The sequence below is a fragment of the Cynocephalus volans genome, chromosome X, assembly GCF_027409185.1.
Source record: "Cynocephalus volans isolate mCynVol1 chromosome X, mCynVol1.pri, whole genome shotgun sequence".
In the NCBI taxonomy this organism is placed as follows: domain Eukaryota; kingdom Metazoa; phylum Chordata; class Mammalia; order Dermoptera; family Cynocephalidae; genus Cynocephalus; species Cynocephalus volans.
This window is the reverse complement of record NC_084478.1, coordinates 153,793,898-153,810,379: the sequence shown is the minus strand read 5'-3', so window position 1 is coordinate 153,810,379 and position 16,482 is coordinate 153,793,898. Positions and strand designations below refer to the sequence as shown.

The 16,482-nt window shown below is 38.1% G+C and overlaps 1 protein-coding gene across 1 annotated transcript in view; it reads left to right on the top strand.

The window, feature by feature from the left end:
* FGF13 (fibroblast growth factor 13) overlaps nt 1-16,482 on the top strand; it is a 513,728-nt gene that overhangs the window by 302,976 nt on the left and 194,270 nt on the right. Inside the window, exon 3 of the mRNA XM_063083445.1 lies at nt 7,565-7,732. Within this exon, the coding sequence (XP_062939515.1) occupies nt 7,565-7,732 (168 nt within the window). The remainder of the gene's footprint in view (nt 1-7,564; nt 7,733-16,482) is intronic.

Here is a 16,482-nt window from a genome sequence, read left to right as displayed (position 1 = left end):
CAATTAAAAGAGTTCAAAGACAACCAACAGAGTGGGAGAAAATATTTGCAAAATATACATCTGACAAAGGATTAATATCCAGAATATATAAGGAACTCAAACAACTTTACAAAAAGAAACAAGCAACCCAATTAAAAAATGGGCAAAAGAGCTAAATAGGCATTTCTCTAAGGAAGATATCCAAATGGCCAACAGACATATGAAAAAATGCTCAACATCACTCAGCATCCGGGAAATGCAAATCAAAACCACATTGAGATACCATCTAACCCCAGTTAGGATGGCTAAAATCCAAAAGACTCTGAAGGATAAATGCTGGCGAGGCTGCGGAGAAAAAGGAACTCTCATACATTGTTGGTGGGACTGCAAAATGGTGCAGCCTCTATGGAAAATGGTATGGAGGTTCCTCAAACAATTGCAGATAGATCTACCATACGACCCAGCTATCCCACTGTTGGGAATATACCCAGAGGAATGGAAATCATCAAGTCGAAGGTATACCTGTTTCCCAATGTTTATCGCAGCACTCTTTACAATAGCCAAGAGTTGGAACCAGCCCAAATGCCCATCATCAGATGAGTGGATACGGAAAATGTGGTATATCTACACCATGGAATACTACTCAGGTATAAAAACGAATGAAATACTGCCATTTGCAACAACATGGATGGACCTTGAGAGAATTATATTAAGTGAAACAAGTCAGGCACAGAAAGAGAAATACCACATGTTCTCACTTATTGGTGGGAGCTAAAAATTAATATATAAATTCACACACACACACACACACACACACACACAAAAACGGGGGGGGGGGAAGAAGATATAACAACCACAATTATTTGAAGTTGATACGACAAGCAAACAGAAAGGACATTGTTGGGGGGAAGGGGGGGAGGGAGAAGGGAGGGAGGTTTTGGTGATGGGGAGCAATAATCAGCCACAATGTATATCGACAAAATTAAAAAAAATAAAAAATTAAAAAATTAAAAATAAATAAAAAAATAAAATAAAATTTTTAAAAAAGCAAAAAACAGCATCATAAAATAATTTTTTAAAAAGTCTTTAAGTTTCTTTTTGAATTGAAACATAATTGATTGCACATATTGACGGGGTACAGATTTGACTGTCTGTATTTGTGTACAGTATGTGATGATCAAATCAATATTATTAGCATTTTCATCATTACAAATCATAATTATTCTTTGTGTCCATTATCCAGTTAGTCTCTAACTGCCCTCCCCCTCCCCCTTTCCCACTTCTGGTAACTACAGGTCTGTTCCCTCCTTCTGAAAATTGAACGTTTTATTGTGATCTTTCCTTCCTTATGAGTGAACACATGTGGTATCTCTTTCTGTGCCTGGTTTATTTCACTTAACATAATTTTCTCCAAGCTCATCCGTGTTGCTGTGAATGGCAGAATTTCATTCTTTTATGGCTGAGTAGTATTCAATTGTGTATATATACCACATTTTCTTTATCCAGTCATCCATCGATTGACATTTAGGTTGGTTCCATATCTTGGCTATTATAAATAGAGCTGTGATAAACATGGGAGTGCAGGTATACTGTCGACCTGGTGATTTCCATTCCTTTGCGTATATACCCAGAAGTGGGATTGCTGGATGTTATGGTAGTTCTATCTGTTATTTGAGAAACTTCCATACCGTTTTTCATAATGGCTGTACTAAAGTCCTGCCAACAGTGAAGGAGAGTTCCCTTTTCTCCACAACCTTGCCGGCATTTGCTCCGTCTTTCTGAGCATCATAAAATAATTGAGGGCTTGTTAACTGCTTCCAATCTGAAGCCAGCAAACCTTATGAATTACAATGGCCTGGTAAGGGGGCAGGTGCCTTTGTGGCATTGTCTCAATAGTTTCCTAGGATGTCTCTTGGTTGCTTTTCTGTCTTTAAAGAAAGAAAAAATTGTTGGAGATAAGGGTAATCTTGGAAGCTTAGAAATACTAAAGAAACCAGTCGTTGCCTAACGTACTGATGTTTTTACAATAGACATAATGGCAAACAAACTGGAATCTTGACTTATAGGCTAGGCTTTTCCAATAACTTACTGTATGACTTTTATCTCTTCCCCTTCCTGAGCTTTATCTTTCTTATGTTTTAAAACAACGGAATTGCTTTTAATTTGCATTTCCCTGATGACTAGTGATGTTGAGCATTTTTTCATGTATCTGTTGGCTATTTGTATGTCTTCCTTTGAAAAATGTCTATTCAGCTCCTTTGCCCATTTTTTAATTAGGTCATTTGTTTTTTTTACTGTATAATTGCTTGAATTCTATGTATATTCTGGATATTAGTCCCTTGTTGGATGCACAGTTGGCAAAACTTTTCTCCCACTCTGTAGGTTGTCTTTTCACTCTGTTGATTGTTTCTTTTGCTGTGCAGAAACTTTTTAGTTTGATATAGTCCCATTTGTTTATTTTTTCTTTTGCTGCTTGTGCTTTTGGGCTCATGTTCATAAAGCCTGTGCCCTGACCTAACTGCTGAACTGTTTCACCTATATTTTCTCTTAGTAATTTTACATTTTCGGGTCTTATACCTAGGTCTTTAATACATTTTGATTGATTTGTGTATGGTGAGAGATACATATCAAGTTTCATTCTTCTGCATGTGGATATCCAGTTTTCCCAGCACCACTTGTTGAAGAGGCAATCTTTTCACCAGTGTAGATTTTTGTTGACTTTATCTAATATCAGATGGCTATAAGCCTGAGGGGTGATTTCTGGGTTCTCTATTCTACTCCACTGGTCTGAATGTCTATTTTTATACCAGTACCCTGCTGTTTTGGTTACAACAGCTTTGTAGTATAATTTGAAGTCAGGCAGAGTTATGCCTCCGGCATTGAGATACCACCTCACTCCAGTTAGACTGGCTATGATCAAAAAGACAGTGAATAACAAATGCTGGCGAGGGTGTGGAGAGAAGGGAACACTACTGCACTGTTGGTGGGAATGTAAATTAGTACAACCACTTTGGAAAACAATTTGGAGGTTTCTCAAACAACTACAGATAGATCTTCCATATGATCCAGCAATCCCTCTTCTGGGTATATATCCAGAGGAATGGAAATCATCATGTCAAAGAGATACCTGCACTCCCATGTTTATCGCAGCTCTGTTTACAATAGCCAAGATATGGAACCAACCTAAATGTCCACTAATAGATGATTAGATAAGGAAACTGTGGTGTATATACACTATGGAATACTACTCTGCCATAAAAAAGAATGAAATTCTCCCAATTGCAACAACAGGGATGAACATGGAGAAACTTATATTGAGTGAAACAAGCAAAGCACAGAGGGATAAATACCTCATGTGCTCACTCATGTGTGGGAGCTAAGAGAGAAAGGAAGGCAGGAAAGAAAGACCACAGTAGTCACATGATCCAACAGAGGGAGGGAATATTCCTAGGGCTACAAATTGGAGTGGAGGTGAGAGGGGGAGGGGGAGGGAGGTTGGGAGATAATCGTAAAGGGACAAAGGGTACAAAAGCAAATTTCTGGTAATGGGTATGTCCCCAATATGAATCTGGCCCCCTCATCATGGGCAGGAGGGGGGAAAATCAGCTTTGTATCTCCTGAATATTCGAAATAAATAAATAGATAGATAGATAGATAAATAAAACAAAGGAGTTGCATTAAATCATCTCTATAGAAATTGTGTTTGGAATGACACGGAAGATTACATCATGGTGTTTGTCATACTTTCAAATATTTGGGTAGCTGTTTTATGAGGCTAATATTATATTTATTGATATAACTTTTATGGAGTAAACTAAGAACTGGACCTTCTGAACAAAGGAAAAATAAATGATCAGCTTCTTTAATTAAACATACATTTAAAAGACACATTACATCAAAATTTGTTTTTATCAGAGATTAAGTTTTGCTACAGATTTGTGCTTTCTTTATGTCTAGTGTGAAATGGTAATACTGTGTTTCTGTGAACATGAGTACCTCAGACCAGGTCAGCAGGCTTAGAGCCTATCAAACTCTTTTCTCTTACCATGACTGCTCTCTGACCGTGTCCTTGATCTTGGTGATTGCTGAAAAGCCTAGAGAGGAACAGGGATGGTTTATTGTCAGTCCAGTGCTGCTGCTGCTGAGAATCCAAATCTAGATGCAGTCTTGCCCGCCTAAGGGTTACTGAATAGAACACCTTTTGTAATGGGAACTAGCTCTTTTGTAAATTGTGCTCGTAACTATCACTCCACCACTGAAGTTACTTATTTCTTGTTACCTCTGTGTCAGAGTATGCCACCCGTCAGTGTCTGCGTGTCTGTGGATGTGTGGATTTGCATGTGTGCACTGTCTCCTCCAATTCTGTATTTCCTCTGTGGGACTTTGGAGTCCTGAGTAGTGGGGGGAGCTGTGTGATCAAGGCTGGGGGCACTGGCTATGTGGGTACACTTTCCCACAGATGCCTACTCCTTGGCAGTTGTTGTCATGGGGCTCAGTAGCCTTTCACAAAGGGTGGTGCTCCCCGATTTAGAAGTGAATCATGAGCCACTTTTACTAGCTTGTTTGTTTTAAAGAGTCACGTTGCACCTCTGAAACAAGAGGAAGCTTTGTGTAAGTCCAGTGTGTACCTAATTACAAGAATTTTTTTGTCCACCTCCAACATTGGATAAATATATTGTTGGAAAGGCAGCAGGAGTTACTGAGTGAAATGTGGACAAGTAGTTCAGATGAACAGAGGACAGAGGTTGTGTGCAAGAAAGGAATGCACTGGAAAGGGGAAAATAGCAGAAAACATTGGACTAAGTCAGATTAGGAATCCCATTCTTTCTTCCCATTTCGATGAGCTGACTTCTTTGCAAGCCCCCTTTCCCCTTTCTAGGGCTGGTGACCCTTGGAAACAATGCATTCTCATCCCTTTCTTGGTGAAGTAGAACTAAGGTATTCACTTGCCTTAGTGCTGGGGGTCCTGTGGGAATTAACCTCTCAACTCCTGCTGCTGTCTATTGCACTAGCCACTGTTTGACTTGAAGGAACTCTGGGAATACGTGGATTTGATATAATACTTTCCAAAATATCCTCAAGTTCGGAGATTTTATAGACCTGAGGTTTTGCCTATTCAATGCCACTTCTGGTTAAAAAATCTAAAATGTGTCTAGCTCTTGTGTCAACATGACACCAAGCTACCATTAGATTGACTGCTCTTTTATTTATTTTTTTCTGTTTTGTCTGAATTTTCTGATGGTTGAGGCATTGAGTAGAGACAGCCCATGACCCAATGCTGAGCAATTAACTCCCAGATGTCCACGACTTCTAAGGAAATGGTCTATGCCTGTGGTTATTACTCAGATAGCTCCTTAAATACTCTTATTTTGGCACCTTTTACACTTGCTAAATTCAATTTGAGGAAAAAACAGGAGAGAGAGAATTTTGTGGAAAGCAATTATCCTGCACTTTTGTGACCTTCATGCTTTCTCACATCATGACGAATTTGGGGGTTAGCTCTTTTGTCAGTCAGCATGTGGCTTTCACTAGAATTTTGTTGTGTTACAAATAACCAGTTGTATCTAATTAAACAATAATGATGGCAGTGCAAGGCATTTTCTGGCAATTCATGACCAGCTGTGCAAAGCTGATGGCTGGAGAGTTAGCCAAAAGCTATTAGATTCAGTCCACCATTAATCTCCAGAAATGCCCGTTGTGACATCATTGGTGGTACTGAATGATGAAAATGGGAGACAATTTACCGATATTTATGACATACTTCTGAATAACAAGTTCCCTATGCATTACCCAAAAGTTTTTCTTTCTTTTTAATCCTCCAGTTGCCCTTTAATCTTAAAATACGAGTATGTTTCCTATATAGCAATGCATGAAAATAGAGTTCCTCATTTTCCATATAATTGTGGGTGCTTATTTTTTTTTTTAAGAGTTTCAATTTCGGGAATTTTAAAAAAAATATTTCGGATGGTAAACCAGAATTTGTCTTCAGCTGTGATGCTGGAATTTGATAAGTGTCTATATTATCATAGTTATCTGCTCATGGCAGGAAATGGTTGGAGATGTTTTGAATGGCAGCTGTTGCTAGCAAAGATGTGAATTCAACAAAACTCTAAGAAGTTATAGTCACATTCCTAGTAGAAGAAGGGAACTCTTTGCTGGAAAAAGCTACGGTGGTTTGTCTGTATGATATTTTTGATTACTGCTGCTGAATGCTAGAGGAAGATAAAAAGAGAACTGACTAAAATATTCATCACCTCCTTGCATAATTTAATGACTTATAAAGGAAGACAATTCCACTCCCAGGCGATCTATCAATCACTTGTTTTAAACTCATAATACTAATTTAAAAGTTATGTTGGTTTTGATACCATTTCCCCCCCAACACGGAAGTTCTTAAAGCCCATCAAGCTCCCAGTCAATGAGCTAGGAATGTTTTGCCGAACACAAAATATTCACATCCTCTCTAAATTCAGCCATAAGCTGTTTATTTATTTATTTATTCATTTTTACCAACATCAGGGCATTATTCTCCCCATCAGAAGTTTGCTGGTGGTATCAGTCCTCCTAAATGCATGTTAACTGTATGCATTTGAGGGACTAGAATGAGTCAGTGCATCATTAACCACAGCTTTGGAGGCACTGACTCACTCCTGGTGAAGTGGAATGGCCCCATTGGGAAGGGTGTGAAAGAGAAAAAAATCCATTCTGGGGTCAGTTCCCTGTTTCTGCAAATTCAGATCCAATTTTCACCTACTTTGGTGGGTGGTTTTCAGACTAAAGAATGTAGTAGTGGACCCTGTAAAGGCAGACATCTTGTTTTTGCAGGGAAAAAACACTAGTGGTACACAATCCTGCTTAGGAAATGCACAAAGTGCCTAGAAAGAAAATGTGGACTGAGAGGAGCCTGGTGTACATCTAAGGCCAAATTTCGTAAACCAGGCCCAACTCTTCCAAGGTTCAACAAGGTAGGTCTTTGATCCAGTGTTGATTATTAGGCTCTCCACTGGAATCTCTGGTCTCCATTAAGGGGTTTTTAACATCTGAAGAATATTTGCAACAGCCCTATTTCTCTTTGGAAATCAAAAAGTAAAGAGCAGTGACCTTAATTTTTCCATCAGATTCATTGCATATTGCTTGGATGTCAGGCCTTAACCAGGAGCGGACCAAGAATCGATACGTAAACGAATTCACTGATAATTGGTGGACATTAGCCAGCTTCACCTGTAAATATTTATATTGTTTTTCAAATTGGAACACGTGAGCTCTCCATGGTGTTTTTTTAGATACAACATGAGTATTGATATTAAAATATTTTATTGCACTTCGAGTACAATTTACCACTGTTCAATTGTCATTGTACTAACCATAGAGGTATATATATATAGTCGAGTAGCTATTCCTAGGGCTTTAGTATTTTAATCTAAGCCCCTAAAATTAAAATCACCACACTATTAGATGTTTTTCTTTGAAACTTTTCTTAGCAATGTTGTTTCTTTAGTCTTCCCTGGGAGTAGATTTGGTTGAAGACGTTTGCTGCTTTCACGTACCTCTAACTTGAGTTCATTTTGTTATGTGGTGACCACAGTTCTGGATGACGCCCCCCCTGGCACACAGGAATACATTATGTTACGGCAAGATTCCATCCAATCCGCGGAATTAAAGAAAAAAGAGTCCCCCTTTCGTGCTAAGTGTCACGAAATCTTCTGCTGCCCGCTGAAGCAAGTACACCACAAAGAGAACACAGAGCCCGAAGGTTTGTGCACGACAGATGTGTGTTTTGCTTGTTTTCTCTCATTCTTCTCTCTTTCTTTTTCTTTTGGATTGTGCATTGCCCTCTGGTGTGCTGTGTGTTGTTCGGCCCCTGCCATTGCTAGGAGGCTCCCTGGTTCGCCAGCAAATGTGTTATGCAGTTTCAGATGGGACACTGTATAATACAGTCATATGTGGCACAGCGCACAACATCTGCCTGCTTTTCGCAGCTGAAACATTTTCAGTTGGTGTCATTACACTGTCCCGTTTTGGCTGCCAAAGCTGCTTGCTCTTGTAGCCAACATCTGGCCAAGTCTGTTCCCATCACCTTGCATTTCTGAAGCAGCAGTTGGCTGAGGAATGACACTTCTGAAATGAAATAATGAGAAGATTGTTTCAAATTTTCTAATTCTCCTCCACTCCATAAAGCTTCTGTCTTGCGCTCGAAGAATGCTCATGATCTACTTAGTTCGCTGAAGCAGGTCCAGACTTTATCTAATGCACGCCCGGTTGCACTTTACCATAGTAAAATGCATGCCTCGAGGAAGCTATGAGTAGTTTGTTTTTCTTTTCAGCTCAATTACAGGTTTGGACAACTCTACTTGCTGTTACTTAAACTGAGGTTAATAAGGTATTCCTTGCAATCCATGTCACAAATCTATCCAAAGTACCTGATGTGGCCAGAAAGAGTACATTCGTTTTTCCAAATTTTGCATATATCAAACAGGAATATTTTTCACATTACAAATAAAATGTGGTAAATTGATTGCCATCGTGTACATTTCAACTTCCAAAATGACATTTGACAATGATAATGTATACGCTAATTAAATACTTAGTGTGAAAAAGCCCATCCTCCCCTCATATCAAATACTATTGATGCAGTTTAGCAATGAATAACATTGGAAGTGACAAAATTCACCTGTCCTTTGGCAGTTGGTGTACACTTTTGCATGAATGCTTCTTGTATGATTTCTAAAAGTGACCTTGTTTCTATTTCAAGTTGCCCTTTTGCAACGTTATGGAAATCCTTTTTAAAACTGTTTTTCTGATCTGGAAAAGACTGCATGTGGTTCGGTTTAAAGTTTGGTGTGTAAGGAAATTAGCCAAACAGACTCTAGTCTAGTCTGGCAACCTACAATATTTTTACAGAACTGTTTTTTAAATGCTTCAGATATAGTCTTCAGTTCTCCCTTAAAGTTGCTGTAACATTTTATTAATTTTGGAAGCAAAATTTTAGATCTCAAAGTTTCCCTTTCTCTTCCTTCCAAACAGAGATTTTAATGTTCATTGGCAGAAAATGAGAAGCCTATAAGTGTGTATGTTTAATTCTATTTCAGCAATAGAATAGAGCATTTGCATTTATTTTCTACCCATACTTTTGGTATTCGAGTTATACACTTTGGTTGTGAGTTCTGATGTCAACACTTATTCATCTGAATGTGTAAATGGTGGCCCTTTACAGTGAGTAAAATCAATCTTTTGGTGGTTTAGTAGAGAAGATATTAACTTGATTTTGTACTTTAGTAAACAATTACTTTACTACAAATAATGCATTCCAATATTTTCTGCTTTCTTTTCTCTAAAATTATATAGATACAAATATGTAGATAGATACTGTTACTGTACTTACACATCAGCCTGAAAAAATTTGTTTTGGGTAAGAAAAATAAACCATTTAAAAAACAGCTGGTTCAATTAAGTCAAGCAATTGGGTTAGACACTTAAAATTGTTTTAACAGTCCTTCCAATTAATAAAAAAACAGTTGAATAACTAAATTTAAGACCCCGTCCCTTTTATTACTACATATAATTTTGACAGGATCTGTTAATTTTCAAGTACCATCTGGAGTGTACTGTGAATACTGTTATGAGTATTTTCAGATATGAGGAATTTTTTAGAGAATGGGTAGCAGTTTAACTCTCTTGTACAAGGTTTGGATAGTCTTTAATCTGTCATTTCATCCACATATTGAGTGGCTGCCATGGTTTTTAACGTGGCTGTCAGCTTTTTCACGTGTACACTTTGATGATGGGCATTGTCTTCCTTCAGATTGAAGATTTCCTTTAGTCTTAGCCACTTGCCAGGTTCTTTATGATGGCAGAATTTCAATATTTCCCTCCCGATTCCCATGAATTATTCGTGAATAGGATTAGACTCATTAGAGGTTTTCCAGGATGACCTTTTAATACTATTTACAATCTTACTGTACCCCTTCAAAGACCCAGAAACTAATGGTGAACACAGACCTTAAAATGAAAATACTTGATCTCTGTACAAATTAACAGGATCCAGAAGACCTTAGATGGGGGCGAAAGAAAACATGCTGTGGAACAGAACTTGGATAAATAAGGAAACAGTGCCAAGAAATTAACATGCTTACTTCATGTAGGATACTGAAGCTCGTCATTTCCAGGAGGTGAAGTAACAGTGGGTTTGCAAGGGTTCAATGGCCATTCTGGCAACCAGGAAGATTTTTGCAAGATTGGTTTTTAAATGCTGTAAGATATCAGTTCTCACTTAAAGTTGCTATAACATTTTATTATAATTAGTAGAAATAAAATACCTCTTTATTACAAATGAATAGTATCTTAAATCTAAACCATGTCCATACATTAAATATGTAATTATCATGTGAGGTATTTCGAAGAGGTAGTCCCTTTCATGGTCTTCCGTGCGAAAGCATGAGAGTTTAATTGACCTTGGCTGTGCAATTCCACCAGTTTCACAGCAGATGAAGGCAATGGACAGGATGGATAAGTCATCCACTGTTTGGTCTGTGCAGTGCCAACCTGCCAGTATGACCTCTTCTAAATGACGTTGTGTTCATATAATGTCAGAAAACCCTCACGTAAAAAATGAAAATTTTATTTGTATTTGGGGAAAATAAAAGTTTGAATAGCATTAAGTTTTAGCAATGATTAAATTAAGTCAAAGAGGTTTATATGTATTATGATACAGGCAGAAGTAATTTACTTTTCCTTTCGGAACTGATAAAATCAACCAACATTTTTTTTATTAGTCTAGATAAAGTCTTAGAGTTTCTTTTGGTTGGCAGTGGTTTGTAAGGGCTATGTTATTTTCATAATTTATGGCCACTTAAGATATGGTACAGATAACTTATTTAATATTATTCACAGTCATCTATTTTTTTTAAAGACATTCTTATATTATGCCCAGGACCCTCAGAATGCATGTAAAACAATACACAGAGTGAAATATCTCACTAGCTTTTCAGTATACATTAAGGCCAAATTATACTTTGCCAAAACCAGGTTTCTTTTTATGAACAGCCAGTTCCAAAACAAATTCTTTAATCTGTTCCAAATATTTGTGATTGTCAGTGATGTAATTATTTTCTTGAAAACCACTTATGATTTAATCTTACGTGAGTACTGAAATTTGGCTGAACAAGCACACATAAGTATCTGAGAGTCTAACTTGGCCCAGTATCAGCAACGTTCTTTGTTACAAGAAAGCCACATAGAGAGTGGAGATTGTTACCAAAATCTTTTTTCTTACTGTTCCAGGAGCTTTTTGGCAAGAGAAAGTATAATCTTCATATGCTTTTTTCTTTTGTTCAGTTTTTCTTTCTATGCTCTGTGTGCCAAAATGAAATCACTGATTTAGAGTAACTCCTGGAAGCCAATCTCTTATCAACATAGTTGCTGCTTCCTAAATACCACTTATTGGGCTTTTACTAATGTTTAAAAATTGTTAAAAAGAATCACACCAAGAGCTACGTGCTTGCAAGTAGACAGTGTTGAACATCTACAGAGAAAAAAAAAATCATGCATCCCCAGTGTTTGCTTTTAGGATTGAAAACTCTGATTATAATAGTAAATTTGAAGGGGTTAACACAATGTAGGAAAATATTACAGAGTTCAGCGATTTGTCACTGTGTTTTAATCAGGCATTTGGCTTCTTTCCTGTAGTCCTGTTTTCATGTGATTTAAAAAAAAAATGCACACACTCCATCTCCCTCAGGACATTCGTAACCTTTTTATTCAGAGGCATCCAACCATACATAGTGGTTTCGGTTGGAGGAGAAGAGAATCTGTGCTCAAGACTGGTGATGAAGTACAATAGCTTCAAAAGAAAGCAAGAAGATGTGCTGACTGTTAAGGGGGTACATCTGTAACTAGCACAATGACTGTTACTTTGATAATACCTCTGTTTCTTTATCCTAGAAACAGCATTATATAACTATAAATATCAGTCTTGCCTAAATGGAAGAAGGTAGGAGAATATTAAGGAACATGCTGAGGGACATGTTTTTCTTTTCATCATTTTTTTTCAACTTTGTTGTGTCCTGTTGTGTCTTCCTCTTTTTAATGCTAATTCTCCTTTTGGGAAAAATGAATTACTTTTATTTTAAATTAATAGTCACTTCAATAAAACTAAACTACTGTTATTAGATCCTTTTGTCCCTAAGCTAGAGCTCATTAACAAACTCTGATGTCTGACACCTGAAAATGTCTTGATTTTCAGGAAGGATATCACTGGGTTCCATGCCTGTCCCTTTGTGGATGAGAATTGAGAAGATATTTCTACTCTGTTAGAAAAACACAAGGACATATGTTCGGATGACTCTGAATAGATAAAAAGACTTTATTCCTAATCTTTTTATTTCAAAGTAACTATGGGTTAGGGTCACCCTGCCTTTGATTTATGACTTGAAGGATGACAAAATGACGCTAGAGAGTTTTCTTTGCTCATTGAAGCAAATGGCAGCTTAATTGCTGTGTCACAAGAAAGATAAAAATATGTGTCCAAATTAAAGTCAGAAATCTGAAGGCCTTGGTGGTTAGCACAGAGTCTTCAAATGAGTTTCTCTCGGTTACATGTCAATTATTTCTTCGAAGACAACCTGTTATGTTCTAATAACATTAGGAAACTAGCAAGGCCATTGAAACCCATTTTCTCCTTTCTCCTATTTCCCCCACCTTATGGCAGCAAACACAAAATTAAGTCATATTTGGGGGATGGTTTAGACTCTCTGGAAAACTCATAATCTAATCAAGGAAGTATACTTAGTAGCCAATAATTCAATTTCAAGACAGGATGGGCATTTGTTATTCTCTTATTGAATATATGCATCTCAGTTCAGTCTCCAGGCTGGCTTTCACAGTTGAAACTAATAACCATTCATTCTTTGCAAATATGATTCACTTTTTAAAGCAACAGGCCTCCCCTCTCCCTTGAGCTTAAGTTTTCCCATCATGGTGGTATTGGTGTTTTCTTGAGACAAAGTAGTCTCTCCTTTGCAACTCTCTTGACTGAGGTTTTCCTGAGCTAATATTGGGGGCAGATATTTCTCCTATGTGAAGCCTGCACTGATGATCTGTTTCAGGTATTTATGTTTAAAATGACACTACTCTGGGAAAGCGCTCTGATAGGTCTACTGGATGAATGACGGTGTATGGTGATGATTTTTATTTTTTATTTTTTTAAAAGTCAAAAAGTATAATTGGGTGGGGGACATGGGGTACAAATGCAATTTGTGGTAATGGGCATGCTGCCAGTATGGATCTGGCCTTCACATCTTGGGCATGAGGGGTGACAATCAGCTTTGTATCTCATGAATATTCATAACCAAAAAAAAGACCCACACAAAAAAATAAAATTAAAAAAATAAATAAATAAAATAAAAGTATTAAATACAGATGAGATAACCCTGCAGATATGATACATGTACTAAGACTGCAGTTTTTCTATTTTGAATAGACTTATTGTGAACTTGGTAAAAAAAAAAAAAAAGTATAATATTTGAAAAAAAAACCTGGAGAAATAGAGAGTAGAATAGTGGTTACCAGAGGCAAGGAAGGGGAGTGGGGAGGGTGGGCTGTGGAAAGGTTGGTAGACTGGGACAAAGTCACAGTTAGATAGGAAGAATAAGTTCTGGTGCTCTAGGATGACAATAGCTAATAATATTGTATTGTATATTTCAAGGTAGCCAGAAAAGAGGATCTTGAATGTTATAGCCACAAAGAAATGATGAATGTTTAGGTGATAGATATGCAAAGCTTAAAAGAGACTGGAAATTATCCATCTATATGGATGCTGTCCTGTTCAAAGTTGGTACATCAGGGATAGTGTTGTCAACATGCTCCTGGGCTCTGATGTCTCAGCAACTCCTCTTGGTATTTTTCTCTTCACAGCCAGTTGATAAACCACTTAAGAAATCTGCCCTTCTGACCCGGCATGACTATGTTCCATGCCCGTAAAGACCAGCCTGAATGAGGTTTCTTTGATTCCCCAAATCAAGCCCAACCCTAATACATGGATGTCGGCCTCTATTAAGAGGATAACCAAGAATGTGCTGCTGCCTCTGCTCCAGTTCTCACTCTGTCTTTTGTTTTAAATAACTCACTTGCTTGTTTGAAGAGAATGCAGGAATGAACTATACTCTTTCACAGGTTCTTTTTTTTTTTTTTTTTTGTCTTTTTCATGTCCCAGCACCGCACTCTCCCGAGTGCGCCACGGGCTCGGCCCCACTCTTTCACAGGTTCTTAAATAATCATCTGATCAATGTTTTTTAATTATGTTTCCCAATTATGTTTCATGAAACACTGATCATGTGAAAAGACAGATTCTGTGGTCAAATATTTGTTTTCCACAACAATTCCTTGAACTTGTTAAGACAAGTGAACAGATATGATGTTGATGGGGGTAGGGGGCAGAGGAAGGAGGGAAGAGGAATTGGTTAAGGGACACGAAAATAAACTACATTGTATATTGATAAAACAAAATAAAATAAAATGTATTGTCTACAAAGAAAAAAATTCATAATACTAAATAAAAAAACCAAATATACGTTTTCTGAATTTCACAGCACTCTTAAAGAGTCACAATGCTGTATGAGTATATTAAAGGTTTTGAGAAGTCTTGCAGATTAGGAAACTGTCTTACTTTGGGCTGTTCGGTTGTAAACAAGATCTTCTCTAGCTACTGGATCCTTTTCACTCATAACCTCTATTAACATCCCACAAGGGGGAAGGCTTTATGGCTCCACTTAGCAGTGTATCACCCTCAAAGCTGGGCATTGACGAGTAGCACACTTTTGAAAATGATTGCTGTGTCTTTTTTCTCTGATTCCCACCCCTGCCTTCAGGGTAGTGCTACTCAAAGTGGGGTCCGTGGATCAGTGCTGGGTCTGAAATTGTTTGTTACAATCCATGACTAGATTTGGGCTGTGCCCAAATGTAAATCAATGCACTGCTTCCATTACCAAGAAAGTATTGTTGGGCTGGCCAGTTAGCTCAGTTAGAGCACAGCCTTATAACTCCAAGGTCATGGGTTCGGATCCTCGTACTGGTCAGCCACCAAAAAAAAAAAAAAAAAAAAAAGAAAGCATTGCTCTCTTGCTGTGAAAAATAATGTCAGCTGAACTAAAAAAAGTGTTTAGAGACATAGTTCACAGACCAGTGCCAGGTCTGTGGACCATACTTTGAGTAACTCTGCTTTAGATTAGCTGTTCTCAACCGAGTCTGCACATTGTAATCACCTGAGGACCTTTTAAATAAAATTGATGCCTGAGCCCAACATCAGAACAAAACCAATCAAACAAACAAAAAACTCTGCAAACTCTTTTGTGGCGAAAGCTTGACTTGGGCACTTTCCTGAAATCTCCCCAGGTGATTCTAATGTGCTAAGAGGGCTAGAATTGCTGCCTTAGAAAATAATCACCTTGGCATAAGGTCTGTTTGAGTGATGTCACCTGTCAATTCAGAAAAGTTATCATGCTGATTACATGGGCCTCTTCAGGAGGTGTCCTGTGATTAGCGGGCACAGCTGGACAGGCAGCACCTCTATGACCTTTAGAACTTGTGGGCATGTAAGGTATTCATCTTTCCCACCAGACAGACTCAGACACACACATAGACACATGCACACACACACCTTTTTCTGAAGTTCCCTTGCCTCTTTGCCACTCTGCGCTTTTAGAAAAATACCCAGGCTTTTTGGTAGAAGCATGGTAATCTGCCACCTTGTGACCAACATCCTTTCTTGCAATCGCTGCAGCACTTCCACTCTGAAACTGATTCACCTTGCAAATGTGGGTGGAAGAGGTTCTCAGGACCCAGGGGTGAGTGTAAAGAAGAAAATGGAGAAGGAAAAAAGGGTGTTTCAATATGCCAGAAAAGCACTGCTACTTCTTTACTTGACTGCTACTGCTCCAGAGTGAGGTTACAAAACTCGAGCTGCTCGTGATCTGGGTATCTATCCCTGGGTTACACCAGAGACTGTTATCACTGAGGCATTGCCCTAATCAGCTACTGCAGCATCCAAGTATCACAGCAGCATGTATGTGAAAACCGACTTTGACATGATTGGAAAGCTGTAACTGCTGTCCGTGTTTGTAAATCATTTCTAGCATTCTAGATTACATTGATTCAGGTATTCATTTGTTATACTCTATAGCATTTCGCAGTGTGCTTAAGAATAAGCCGTTTGAATAAAGCCCCTGGGAAAGTGTTGAACAAGAGGCCTTACATCCTGCTTTTTATCAACACTTACCCTTGTCTTGCCTCACAGCCAGTATCCACACTCCAACACATGAAAATCACTTGTCCACTTCCACCCATGTGCTAGCGGATTTCTACTTATGAGCCCCAGCTATTTAAAGATATGTATCCTCAGAACAGCTCCAGAATAACCCTTCAACATGTCCAGCTTTGGAAGCAACAAGTGTACATTGGCTCGAAGACCAGATCTACAAGGAGGAAAGGGGAGAGGGCATACTTCCTCTG